Source organism: Cydia pomonella, chromosome 15, assembly GCF_033807575.1.
Source record: "Cydia pomonella isolate Wapato2018A chromosome 15, ilCydPomo1, whole genome shotgun sequence".
Classification (NCBI taxonomy): domain Eukaryota; kingdom Metazoa; phylum Arthropoda; class Insecta; order Lepidoptera; family Tortricidae; genus Cydia; species Cydia pomonella.
This window is the reverse complement of record NC_084717.1, coordinates 21380556-21393976: the sequence shown is the minus strand read 5'-3', so window position 1 is coordinate 21393976 and position 13421 is coordinate 21380556. Positions and strand designations below refer to the sequence as shown.

The window sequence follows — 13421 nt, the reverse complement described above, 5'->3', positions numbered from 1 at the left end:
TATAAAATATTATTATGGTCTGTTGTAGGTTCGTAATTAAGTAAGTAGGTCACGTCCCGCGACGTAACGAATTCTGTCGTTTATTTGACATAAAGTAATTAAATATTAAGCAAAAATGAAGCACGTTACATAATACAAGAAAATTGTTTTTGGCTTCGCATTTATCGAAGCACTTGTATTGTGAGTAATTATTTAATTAAAGTACTACAGCAGGAGGTAAATCATGTAGAACATCCAAATCTGTACTGTAATTGCCAATCATTGCCGTAGTAGTGCGAGATCTGGTAGCCGTCTGACGCGTCCCGTTAAAATGGGTGCATTGCATTCTATATAATTATGCAGCAGACAGTCTTGGTTGTAACTAACAGTCGTAATGACTTGTCTTATTTAAGTACCTACTTGTTTGTTTCCATCATGATTGCGCTGCGTGTATGTTGGCCGCATGGGCGTGTACATGAGTAGCAGCGCCGACGAGGATCATGTTGCCGACTCAGTAGGTATGCCCTTTGATCGCGGACTCATTTAGACCGGACCGGCCCCGGTCGCGGCCAGAACAAAGGATGGAATTAAATAATGTTAATTTTTGTAGCGAGCCCGCCGCGGCCACCGGCGCCGGCACCCATCCGGCCGGCCGGACCGAGCCGAGGCAAATATGCACACAATTTCGGCATATTTCTCCATAATATATTAGATTCCATTAGTCCATCGTGAAAAGGCGGAGGATACAAAATAATCAAGTATACTTATTAAATACCCACCAATTTGGAGCAATTAATATCGTACAGAGAGGAATTTTTATATTGCGTTTAGGGACCGCCCGGAAACAAACATTTTAATTAGATCAACCATTACTGAAAGTAAATCGGAAAAACATGAGTATTTCGGGAAATGGTGCGATTAATGAACAGAGGTCCGGGAGCTCCGGGAGCTCCGGGCGCGGGCGGAATCATTTTAATTTGTTTGAAGTCCAACGCAGCTGTCACTTACGTCTCACTTCATATTACAGCTTGATGTTATAATATGTTTTGCTTACTTAATTGTCAAAACATACACTGCAGAGATTTACTTTGACCAAATAGACGAGGTTGAATCGGGTCCAAAATAATCTATGCATAAAAGTAGTAAAAGGATGTTATTAACTTATTATAGAAAAGGCATTAAAAAAATAAAAAAAAAAAAAAAAAAAATTATTTATTTCAGATCAAAGAAAAAAAAAAAAAAAATGTCTCACCCAAGACAGTAATTTTGCCACATTTAAATTTATTCTAAGCTTAATAGCATCGTTCGCAGACCTTTCTGCTTGTTAAAAATTAATTTAAAAATGGTTCATAGTTTAATTATAAATATAAACAGTCATGAAATGTAGGTTATAGAGCCGCGACATTTTAACAAAATATCGAAGTTCGCGAACGCAATCACACTTCATACGAATTTGAGGCAAAGTTGAAAACGCCACCAAATGAAATGATAAATCAAAAGGTAATGTGCCCCCCGCCCTTGGTGCCCGACACTCGTAATGAACTTTTGATGGCGCGCTTGGGCTCGTAATTATAATGCCATTAACAAAAAGTCCGCGACTCGTGGGAAATGACGCCGCGAGATCCCCCGCCGCCGCCGCCGCCGCCGCCGCCGCCCTTCGAAAGCCCTGAGTTTTTATTTGACTCTAGCGGCGCTGAGATTCAGACCTGGAATTTAATTCATTGAAGCTAGCATACAAATTATCGTCATAATCATATATCGTCAATTCGTCAGTGATCAACTCCTGGCTGATACTTTATCAGATGATAGTTTAGATCATGGAGATGATATTTATATAACAAAAAAAGTAAATTTATATAACAAAAAAAGTTTTTTTGTTATAGTAAATTGAACCTTATCACTGAGGCAGAAAGGTGTTCTTATCAGACTAGAGAAAACGGTCCACTTGAGATAGCAAAAGTGGGGCGCGGTGTCTCACTCGCACATGTTGCCAATGTTAGGGCTCCTCTACACGATGGCCCAGCGTAGGCCAGTCCAAGGGACGCAGCTATGCGGTAAAGTGAGATGGCAATATCACTTGCTCCCTCTAACGCATAAATGCGTCCCTAGGACTGGCCTACGCTGGGCCATCATGTAGAGGAGCCATTAAAAACATACCATTGTGGTAGTATTTATATCAATATACTACTGAAATTAAATACTATCTTATACTATTTTAGTGCTATATACAGAGTGTGGTTCTCAAATCTTTTAAGTAATTTGTAAATCATTATGATGTCAATATTATTACACTGATTAAACCAAGCATGTGCACAACAAAAAAAAAACATTAATTTTAATATGGCAGACATTGTAGAAACTTTGAATATTAATTGGTTTCCCCAACTTGATGACATATTTTCGAGATATTTCCAAAATACGTGAAAAGTGGGGCTCAGCATTTAATTGCGAAATATTTAAAAAATGGGTAAAAAATGTTGTGTGACAGGTTGTAGAAATGAAAGTTTTGCTGATTGTGGTATATATTTTCACAGGTGAACCACAATCATTCAATTTTAAGATAAAAATAAAAGACGATAATTGTCAAACTCATTAGGGTGACCATGATGTCGGCACGATGTGAATCAGTTTTACACAATTCTTATTAAGTAGGAAGTTCATCTAATTAGGTATGTCTATATTTCGGCATGATTAAATTGTTGGAATGATAGCTATTACAGAATAATTAATTTCCAAAATTGAAATCCCAAGTCCTTAGACATTCCAGACTTACGTTTATATATTATATTTTAATACTGAAACGGTTTTACTAACTATTTTTTATATACGTAATCGATTCGGTATAGGTTGGACACACATTTCCGTCAGTAGGAAAAGGCGGCAATTCCAATCACAGATCTACGATGAGTAGATGACGCTTAAAGAATTAAAGATAGTTAAAGTGTGAGATAGTGAAATATGAATATACCATGAGTGCGAAAGAGGCAGACTACAAATGAAAAATCGTGACCATTTTTGAATTCGACAGTGGCGGCTAACGGCTGCCATTTATTAATTTTTAAACACTAAATAAACCACTGGATTGAGCTCCACAATTCCAAAGTCCTCTCAACGGAACGTCTTTATTACAGCAGGAAAGTACGTGAAGCAATTGAAATAAGAAAACACAGAAATTTCAATCAAAATGAGGGACAGGGAATTTCGTCTTCGTGGAATCCAGTGATTAGCAAATGTAAGTGTGAAAAAACTTTCCAACACATACCATCGGATGTCGTGAGTGTTGTGTGTCGGCAAAGTGACAACCCTAGCGTACAAGTGAATAATCAAGATCAAGTGCGGGTAGTTCGCAAAACCCGCGCAGCAAGATGTTATATACGATACAATTCCTCGCCAGTCTGCCTGTGACCACGAGCGTAACGTCACGTTCGAAACGTCAGGCCATATATTAAACGTAAGTTCACGCGATTACGTCCCGTATTCGTTTTAAAACGATGTGACTCACTCTGTTCATCATTGATTATTTTGTGAGAAAAATGTGTGTCCTTTTTAAATGCAATACTACATACAATAACGTTCCTTATTTGTATTCGGTCCATGAAAAACCGTCTGAGTGTGATGGGGTCCACGGTGTCCTACTCGTTATCGAATGTATTACATTTATTGGGTGTGTTCGCGAAGAGCGATAAAACCGTCAATTTAGCTACTTAACTGTATTCTAAAAAGGGTTGTTCATTTGCGCGGCTGCGCTCTGGAGGGGCATTCAGATTAACGAAACATCCTATTCATTTGAGACTGATATTACTCTATTTGCATCGCGCTCACGCCAATAAATAGAGCGAGTGAGATGCGCTGATATATCAATACTAAATCAATAAATCAATAGCAGATACCTATTTGAAATTTGAATGTCTGTTAGGCGTTGATAGTAGCCGCGCATTTCCATAAAGGGCCGTTATGCTAACGACCTTCGGTTATTGAGGACCGTCCGCCTCCGCGCCCGCCGTCATGCAAAACGCGCACGCCGCAAGCTCATCATTGCATTGCGTTTTGAGCAGAGTTTACCACGTGATGATGCTATCTAGTCATCGCCTGCAAAGTTAAAGTTCTGTGTTGATGTCGGACGACATTTTATGAATATCTACATAATACAGCCGGCACTGTCCACGCACGCTCTTCCCGACAGCGAAGAAGCTTGAAAAATGCTGTGACTAGTACAAGAGCAATCATACGACTTTTGTACTGTGTGAACTCAACCTTCTACACTAGTAACCGTGGATACTGGGAAACAAATCACCCACATATGTTTGGGCGTCTGTTATGTGATATGATTTCTAAGAGCTCAAACTGATCGGCAAAATACGAGTATGTAGGTCCGTGTTCATAATCGTATCCGCGGGATAATTGGTAGAATTAAGTAATTGCTAGCGTCGCGAAGACAGCGGTGATGGATGGTGCCGCGGGCGGGGGTGGGGGGTGGCATCTGTGGATGGAGGGGGTCGGTTTGATTTTTCTCCGATCAATCATTCGCAATGAAGTCTGAACAGCGAGCAGTATTAGCGCCTGGTGATGGATGCGGCGGTCGCTCGCTTCACACGTCTATTATAGGTAAATTACTTACCTCTGCGGATTGTCGGCTATCCACGTGCCCAGGCCCGGCACGGTCAATGTGCATAACAGAGGTGGCGCTACGTTATATTAAAAATACGACTTTAATTGTAGTTTTCATATAAGTACTTTGCTGGAGCCAGTTTTAAATGTCTTGAGTTTCAACCAAGGATTGCAAAGCGGCCTGATTTTCAAACCGGCCGGTTCCACGGCCGGACCGGATCCAAATTAGTATAGGGATATTAAAGTTAAGTAAATGACATATTTCCCTAGTTATTTTGCGTAATAGGTACGAGGAATAAACGATATTTTTTTTAAATATATTCCTCAATCAATAATATGAAGTTGCTTAATAACTTTTTAGCAATAAAATAGAATTTAGTAGTAAAACGTGTTACAATTTCAATCTCACTTTAAAAACAAAATTTTAAATCTAAGTTATTTATTATATTCAACCATTCACAAGTGCTTACATTTTTTATTCAATGCATTCTTTTTGAAAATCTTATGACAGATGTGCACTTAAAGCATTGTTTTACTAAGCATCAGCTGCATGTGCTGTGCTGATCCATCGTTATTTGACGAAAGACTATTAATCTTATGTGCCCATGTCTTTGTTATATGGAGCATCCATGGATGTACCGATACGTCGTTTTTCCACAAAAAAATATCAAACGTTAGAATCACGTTAAACTCATAGCATAGGTAATATCAAGGAAATATACTTAAGGTTTTTAAAGCATTTTCATTAATGTGCCAAAAATCAATAGAGAATATCGTATGTGATCATGTGACTGACTTTTTCACTGCAAAAATGAAAACCCAAAGAACCGTTTAAAGCTTTAATTTTTTCATTAATTTTATGCCAATTTTGATTTCATGCGCGATACATGCATCCGGTAACACTGACGCAACGGATTTACGACGGCGCACACTCCGCACGACGCTTGCGGAATCGACGTAAAACAACGAAGCAAACGCAATTTTTGTGACATTATTTTACTATTTACTTATGTACGTCTAAAAATATCTCAGAACCTAAGAAAGTAAAAAAATAAATTCTTTTGGTACCTATAATGTAGACTAACGTATATTTTTAAGGCTATTTCCGTAATAAAACGTTCGATTAATAAAGGGTTCGATTACGCACATCCTCATGTTATATTTCAATCACAGAGTCGAATCCCCAAATCGCGCCTACGGCGGATAGTTTTGCTGTGACTTTTCCTCATAAGGTAGCACGTAGCACTAGCCTTACCTTGATAAGGAGACTAAGCGGTGACTATTGTTGCAGGGTAGTGTGTGAGGTGATCGTGATGGGTGTCAGCCTGCGCGGCGGCGGCGGGTAGCGGCATGGACGCGCCGGCGCACGCGGCCGCCGACGCCGAGTTCGCGGCGCTGGTGCGCGACTTCAGCGACTACTTCTACAGCAACGCCAGCTACAACGAGCCCAACATCAGCGCCACCAACTGCTCCTGGGCCTGGAACAGCTCGTGGTGCGGCGGGGCGCCCGAGGCCTCCACGGGGCGGCCGTGGGCGCTGCTGCTGCTGGTGTTCCCCGCGCTGACGCTGTTCGGCAACGTGCTGGTGATCGCGGCGGTGCGGCGCGAGCGCGCGCTGCGCAGCGCGACCAACTACTTCATCGTGTCGCTGGCGCTCGCCGACCTGCTCGTTGCGGTCGTCGTGATGCCTTTCGGCGTTTACTATCTGGTAAGTTGTTATTATTTCATATTTCTAATTTTAAGCATTATTTTTCAATGTCCAAAAAGTATTTCGTAAATTTTGCATTATTAGTTTTAAAGACTTTCTAACCGCTTATACCTATGTAAACTCGTGGCAAAGATAATCTATTGTAGTTGAGAGGTAGTCTAAGAAAAAAACATGCCCATTAGTTTTACATTCCAAACAGATGGCGAGGTACTGCGCCATATGTTTTCCGGTCATTGAATTGTCAGACGTCAACTTTGGCCACTTTTGGCTGACCTGTGTGTACCTGAGTACAGTGAGCTGCGAAATGAAACTGCATGGAGACATGCACTTTTACGGCTGATGGTAAAAATAGCAACACTCTTAACTGTCCATCGGTAGACGTGTATGCTTTTTTAATTAGGTCCACCAATGGACAGTTAACAATGTGGGCAATGGTACAAATGATAATTCACTTTATATGTAGATAAATATCTATTGAGTAAATTATCATTTTGCAAACTATTAATGAGGTATTATTTTAGGTTTTGGAGAATTTATCTCCATTTCCTATGTGGGAATTATTATTGGCAGGCTGCTACTATACTGTTGATAATAAGAACCGGATAAGTGCGAGTCGGACTCGCCTACCGATGGTTCCGTACAAATTTAAATTATTTGTAATATTCTTATTTTTTACAAATGTATAGTTTTACAGATTATTTATTTGTAGTGTAAGACAATATTACTTGCCTAATGGCCAAGTCATCTTAAGCCTAAAAAAAGCGGCCAAGTGCGAGTCGGACTCACCCATGAAGGGTTCCGTACCATTTATGACGTATTAAAAAAAACTACTTACTAGATCTCGTTCAAACCAATTTTCGGTGGAAGTTTGCATGGTAATGTACATCATATATTTTTTTAATTTTATCATGCTGTTATTTTAGAAGTTCCGGGGGGGGGGGGGACGACACATTTTACTACTTTGGAAGTGTCTCCCGCGCAAACTATTCAGTTTAGAAAAAAAATGATATTAAAAACCTCAATATTATTTTTGAAGACCTATCCATAGATACCCCACACGTATGGGTTTGATGAAAAAAAATTTGAGTTTCAGTTCTAAGTATGGGGAACCCCCAAAATTTATTGTTTTTTTTTTATTTTTCTGTAAAAATATTAATGCGGTTCATAGAATACATCTACTTACCAAGTTTGAACAGTATAGTTCTTATAGTTTCGGAATAAAGTGGCTGTGACAAACGGACAGACAGACGGACATGACGAATCTATAAGGGTTCCGTTTTTTGCCATTTGGCTACGGAACCCTAAAAAGGCGCGCGTTCTGTGTATTCTAAATCTTGAAAACGGCTGATGGCATGATAAATGTTTAATCATAACTTGTAGCAAATTTTATGTTCTTAATTTTTTACCGAAATAAAAACATTGGAGCCATAGAAAGTTTGATATTTGCGAAAAAACGATTTTTATGACATTTGATCTTGAATAACTTACAACGCGCACACAATCTATGCGTTGATTTTTAAGAGAACCTTCTTTAACAGCTTTATCCCTTAAAGCTGTAGACCTGAGTATATGGTTTTAATTTCAACTTCACACCTTCTCGCGTTCCCGAAATAAAAGGTCTTGATAGACAGACAGACAGACGGTCGGACGGACAACAAAGTTTCTGTTAAAAAAAAAACTTATGACTATATACATAATTATGTATATATACATAAGTTTTTTTTTCTATATAGTAGCTTCGCCGAACTGAAGACAGTTTAAACTGAAATAAATGTCATATACTAAGAAAAAGTGACCAAGGCCTCCAGTGCCCCAGGCTGGAATCGAACCAGCGTCCTCTGCTATTTTTTTTCTTAGTATATGACATTTATTTCAGTTTATAATTTATATAGTAGTGTTTCTACTTGAAATAAAAAAAAATTAAAATATTATCTGAAAAGAATTAATTTTTTTCTAATACTTCTAATATTATTGGTTGGCAGCGCCATCTCTTTCGATTTAAAATTAAGATTCGCTTTCCACATCATATTATACGATTTACTCACCTGCCTTCCAAAACACGGAAACGTTTTAATGAATATTCTTAACCACTAACGAGCGACAAGCGGTCTGATTACTGTTGTAATCGATGTAAATGAGCCACGAGGCTATAGGTAACAGTTTTGGAAACACTTTTACGAGTGTTTTAGCTTTAACGAATAAATTAAGCATCAGTAATAGATTCAGATACGCACACGTACCTGTCCTCGGCACTACACAACATGTAGTCGCATTCACAGGAAGAGTTTCGAACTCGAAAGTTGGGACTTGGAAAAATTTTTAGAGGTATTAACGAATTTTATTAGTGTATCAATTGTTGATTAAGGATTTATTTGGAAAGATCTAGGCATTACTTAATATCAACTGCTTAAGCTTTTTCAATACTGAATGAAAATACTGAACAAAGAAGAGTTAGTAAGTCTCTAGGTACATTTCTTCTTTGTTTTATACAAACGGTTGGTTTTATTAACATTGTAGTCCATTATGAGCTTTATTTGGCTCATAATGAATTTGAATACAAAGCTAATTATGTGATAAGAGTTTCAATATTAATTAGTTAACATTATATTAACAAAAGCAGGAAAAATAATGGATTGATATCGCTTCAACAAAACCGATGTTTATTTTTATAACCTAAATACAAGGACAATAGAGAAGTAATATTATTAAAAACCACATACAGCCGATTACTATTGAATGTACACTGTTTTTCCTTATCAATAATTATCCTGGTTAGTAACATTTTAAATGGATCAGTTTTAAATAATTCGCCATGCAGGACGCGAGTGTTTCTTTGTTTCCTATTTCGAAGACTATGCGCAGAAGATTATGTGCTTTTTGCGCCCGTTGCAGTCGAGGGATGTAAGTATAAATTTTCCATATTTCAAACCTTAAGCTTTTCTGTTAGATTCTAAAACTGGTCTTTGTTCTAGAGTCCCACCTCGACCAGGAAAATACAAAGTAAAGTCGCTTCCAGATTTAAGTAAAGACCCAGGGAAGAAACAAGAAGTTCCTATGAGCCGTGATAGCATTTAATCAAAGTGTTTATTTTTGTAAAATTTAATATTGTAAAGAGTTATTAAAACTATGTTTTTCTATAAATAATTTCAACTACTAAATAATTTCAATTACACTAGCTACTAAACTACAAACTTAAAATTACAGATACAGAGACACGGTAGTGCCTCGCGTAAAGTAGACGTCTAACATATGTTATAAATTTCAATCTAAGTCAAATTTTATCATTTTACTGCGATAACACTTGACAATTTTCACTAGAAATCATAGTTTGGCTCAGTATGACTCACTGTTGTTAACCAAAGCTTTACGAACTGTCATCAGAAGATCTATCAGCTATAAAATTAACGTAGGCAGCGTCATTGATCCTCAAAAGCTGCATCATCCTGCAATCCCGCGCCTTGAAGGCTATTCTATAAGCAGTTTCGTAATTAAAGTTGACTGCTTCTTTCTGGACACTAGGCTGCTTGCAAAGCCACTCAGCAAGTTGGTAATTTTTAGTTTTTACAGCGATATGTAACAAAGTATTTCCTGTTCTAAGCTCTCTGGCGTTCAAATCTTCGCAATTTTCCATGAGGGTTTCTATTTTCTTAACAGCATTCTCCTGGTCTTGAATAGCGACAATATGAATGTATTTTCTTCCGAAATGATCATAAGTATCTGTGATGCTAGCCCGTACGTTACCTTCCATTGCAACGTAGATTGTTACTGACTTGAAAAGCCGAATCCTAAAATAGAATAAGACTAAATTACGCCATATGTAACAGCTGCGCAAAATCATGATGCGCGTGCATGAACATGTTTGATAATATTTAAAATACAATGTAGGCTTTTTTAGATCTACTACATGATACTGAGGTCCAGTGCCAAGCTTAATGGATGTTGTTACTAGGTCCGGGATCAAAAGACCTGATTATATCAACAATAACAACGATAATATTATTCGATACATTTCCGAGCACGTGTCCGATAAAACTTGGCACACTTTTTTAAGCTTACCACATGTTTACTATTCATTCAAGCCCTTTACTATGCCAAGGTTACTACGCGTGACATAACACACGTTGTGTAACAGGCTAATGACTTCGAAACTGTTTATCACTTTTCACTATTTAGTTGGTAAAGATAACAGCGAAAAAAAGTGCGTAACTGATCTATCTCAACAAGCAATGAACCAACGACCTACAATTGTTTGTCCAAGGCGTTTGACGTCAATGTGATCGATAAGGAGCCACGTGCGTATGCAGGTGAATACACTGGAGTTCTTGGATGTTTACTGAAGGTTAGTAAAAGCTATAAACTATCGATTTTATTGATGTGTGTTTTGGGTTTGGGCCAAAGATTATGTATCTGTAACATATTAAATTTTATAGTGGATTTATATTTTGTGTCACACCTCCCCTTTAGTTTTCAATAGACCATAAAAATCTAATTATTGTATTCGTCTTTATGACGCAACTTTTTAAGAATTCGTTACATCTGTTACATACAAAATATATATGCGGTCGTTTTGGCAATTTGTTTTTTTTTATACTTAAGGATGTTGAATAGCCTTCTTTATTTCGTCGGCTAATTCCAGAAAAAAACTTTTCTTATCTACTCCCTGGTGGTCGGTTTTGTGACCTAACATTCGAACTGTGATAAGTGTGTTGTTTAATCAAGACTCCCTATAAAATTGATACAGACTTGCGCAGTCACATCATTAGATATATTCTTCTGGACACTGGCAGTCGTTCTTTAATTTTTGAGAATGCCTATAGTGTAAGTTTAATTATTTAAAAACTAATCAGTGGGTTAGGTATCAGAAAATAAACTCCAGGTGTTGTTACAGAATGGAGGTAGAACCAGAACAGCGGAAGAAAACTGGACTCTTCTGTTCAAGAGCGGAGTGTCCTTCGGCTGGTTTTCCTTTGCTCGTTATCACGTTAATGTTATTTTTTATAATAGGCTGTGGTTACATTAGTTTTTACATCGCGCAGTATTTTGTGTCATGCATTCAAAGTGTTGTTGTCATATCAGTTAACTTCGTAAAAGATTACTTGTAAGTATTAAAATTGTAAGCATTTCCAAATATTTTTTTCTTCTTTCTATTAATAGAAACGTAAACACCACGTAGGTTTTTCGTATGCAAACAATTTCGGCAAGCTTATCACAAAAGTCAACACTTAGACGTGCGTATATACGCCCACGAGGTTATTGAAAGCTCAAAATGTCGCCAGTTTGTCTGTAACAGTCGTCTCACCTGTTCGTTTTTCGCGTTAGGCTTGAAATGGAGTCACATTATGCTGAAATTGTTTACGTAGAATTAAAGCGTAATATCCATATTCCTATCGACTGGCCAATTCAAGGAATAGAAGGACTTGTGCTCCATTTAGCAGGGAAGATTATCAGTGATCCTGGAGCCTCGTACATTCTGCAGGTTAACAACATACCTGCTAAGTTAATACGACGTCAAACGGAAAGTGGCTGTGTTAATGTGTTTCAAAAAATACCTCACAAGTAAGTGTCTCTATAATTTTATTTTGCTAAAGAAGAAATATAAATTTAATGTAGGATTTTATTTCAGAATAATGGAAAATTCTCACCTGTATGACGTCGTATTTTCTATAGACGACCATGAAGTCAAGGTGGAAATTTTTAGCGAAGAATATCAAAAATCCTGGCCAAATTATTGTGCAATCACTTCGTTGAAAGAAAAGGAAATGTCTTATCACACAATATCTCCGTGTTTTAAGTAAGTTTTTGTTTGATCTGACGTCACATACTACTGATTGTTTTTCCAGGTGTTACAGATAGTAAATATTTTGATTTCAGAGAAAAGCGCAGTACTGCCAATGACCCTGTTCCACGTCACATGCTACGGAGAATTAAACGGTCAGTAGCCTTATTGCAAAATATTTACATACTTAAATGCATCACTTATTCTTATATTTTTTTTCAGGATTTTCAAATAGCCACGCAGCCTGTACCTGTTTTGATCTCTTTGTTTACATTACCAACAATTTGAACAACTATTTAGAGATAAGTAACTAACCTACTTTGCAATATGTAATCGTTAGAGTGTAAGGTCAAGAATTAAAACATATCACATTGTTTACTTTTTATCGTCAACATAACAGATTATTAATACGTCATTCAACGATTTCTTACTTTTAGACAAATATTACATCGAACACCTGTAGCTTCAAGGCCAAAGTTCGTTGATCGATAGCGGAACCAGTTGTATAACCTCTAAACAAGATTTGTTTGTATAAAGCTATCACAAAATAAAACGCTATGGTTTTTAGAGATTTTTTAAAAGATGACATACTTCTAACAATATATTACTATTACAATATTAAAGCTGTTCTAAACAAAGTAAACTTATCTGTTACAAATCTATCCCACAAATAGGACAAGTTTCAATTCCCGAATCCATTTCTTCTTTGTCTTCTACATATCTGCTTGAATTCTTGGACTCATGGAAATCTATTTCAAACACAGAATATTTGAATGGATTTGGCTCAGTACTGCGATCGTTAATCTTCTTGAACCACGTGCGATAGTTTGCCATCACAAATTCTGCTGTAACACCATTCAAAGACCCTTTAAGGCCTTGCATTGATCTGTGAGTAGTCTGCCACATTGTCATCATTTCGGTCAATTCCTTTTGCAGGGTCATCGGTGATATTGTTTTCCACTCATTTGGTATTATTAACTTTAAAGACATGATGAAAAGTAAGGCACTGGATCACACATTGACACTTTACTTAAGAAAGACAAGTCTTACAGAAGTTAAATTTATAATTTATATTTATAAAATACGTCCGTAGAGGACAGCTACGCGATTTATTGTGAATACTTTGGTCAAAACAACGTAATATGATAACTTGAAAAAAACAGACTAGGTGTAGTCTTTGTTTATGCAAGTTGTAAATATTTTTTAGTTATTATGTGATACTTTTACAAATGACGGAGTTGTTGACCAGTAAGTAATGAGATTAAGGTTAACAAGAAAATACTTCCAATTAAAACCATCTGTAATTGGTACAGTTTACTAACAATTAAATGTTTGTGTAATTATCATAGTC

The 13421-nt window shown here is 37.2% G+C and overlaps 1 protein-coding gene across 2 annotated transcripts in view; it reads left to right on the top strand.

The window, feature by feature from the left end:
* LOC133525472 (dopamine D2-like receptor) overlaps nucleotides 1-13421 on the top strand; it is a 402684-nt gene that overhangs the window by 52611 nt on the left and 336652 nt on the right. The window contains exon 2 of one of the 2 annotated variants that reach the window (XM_061861722.1): nucleotides 5879-6294. In XM_061861722.1, the coding sequence (XP_061717706.1) occupies nucleotides 5938-6294 (357 nt within the window). In that variant the 5' untranslated portion in view covers nucleotides 5879-5937. Of the gene's footprint in view, nucleotides 1-5236; nucleotides 6295-13421 lie in introns of those variants that run through there. The other variant, XM_061861724.1, reaches the window with a different exon arrangement.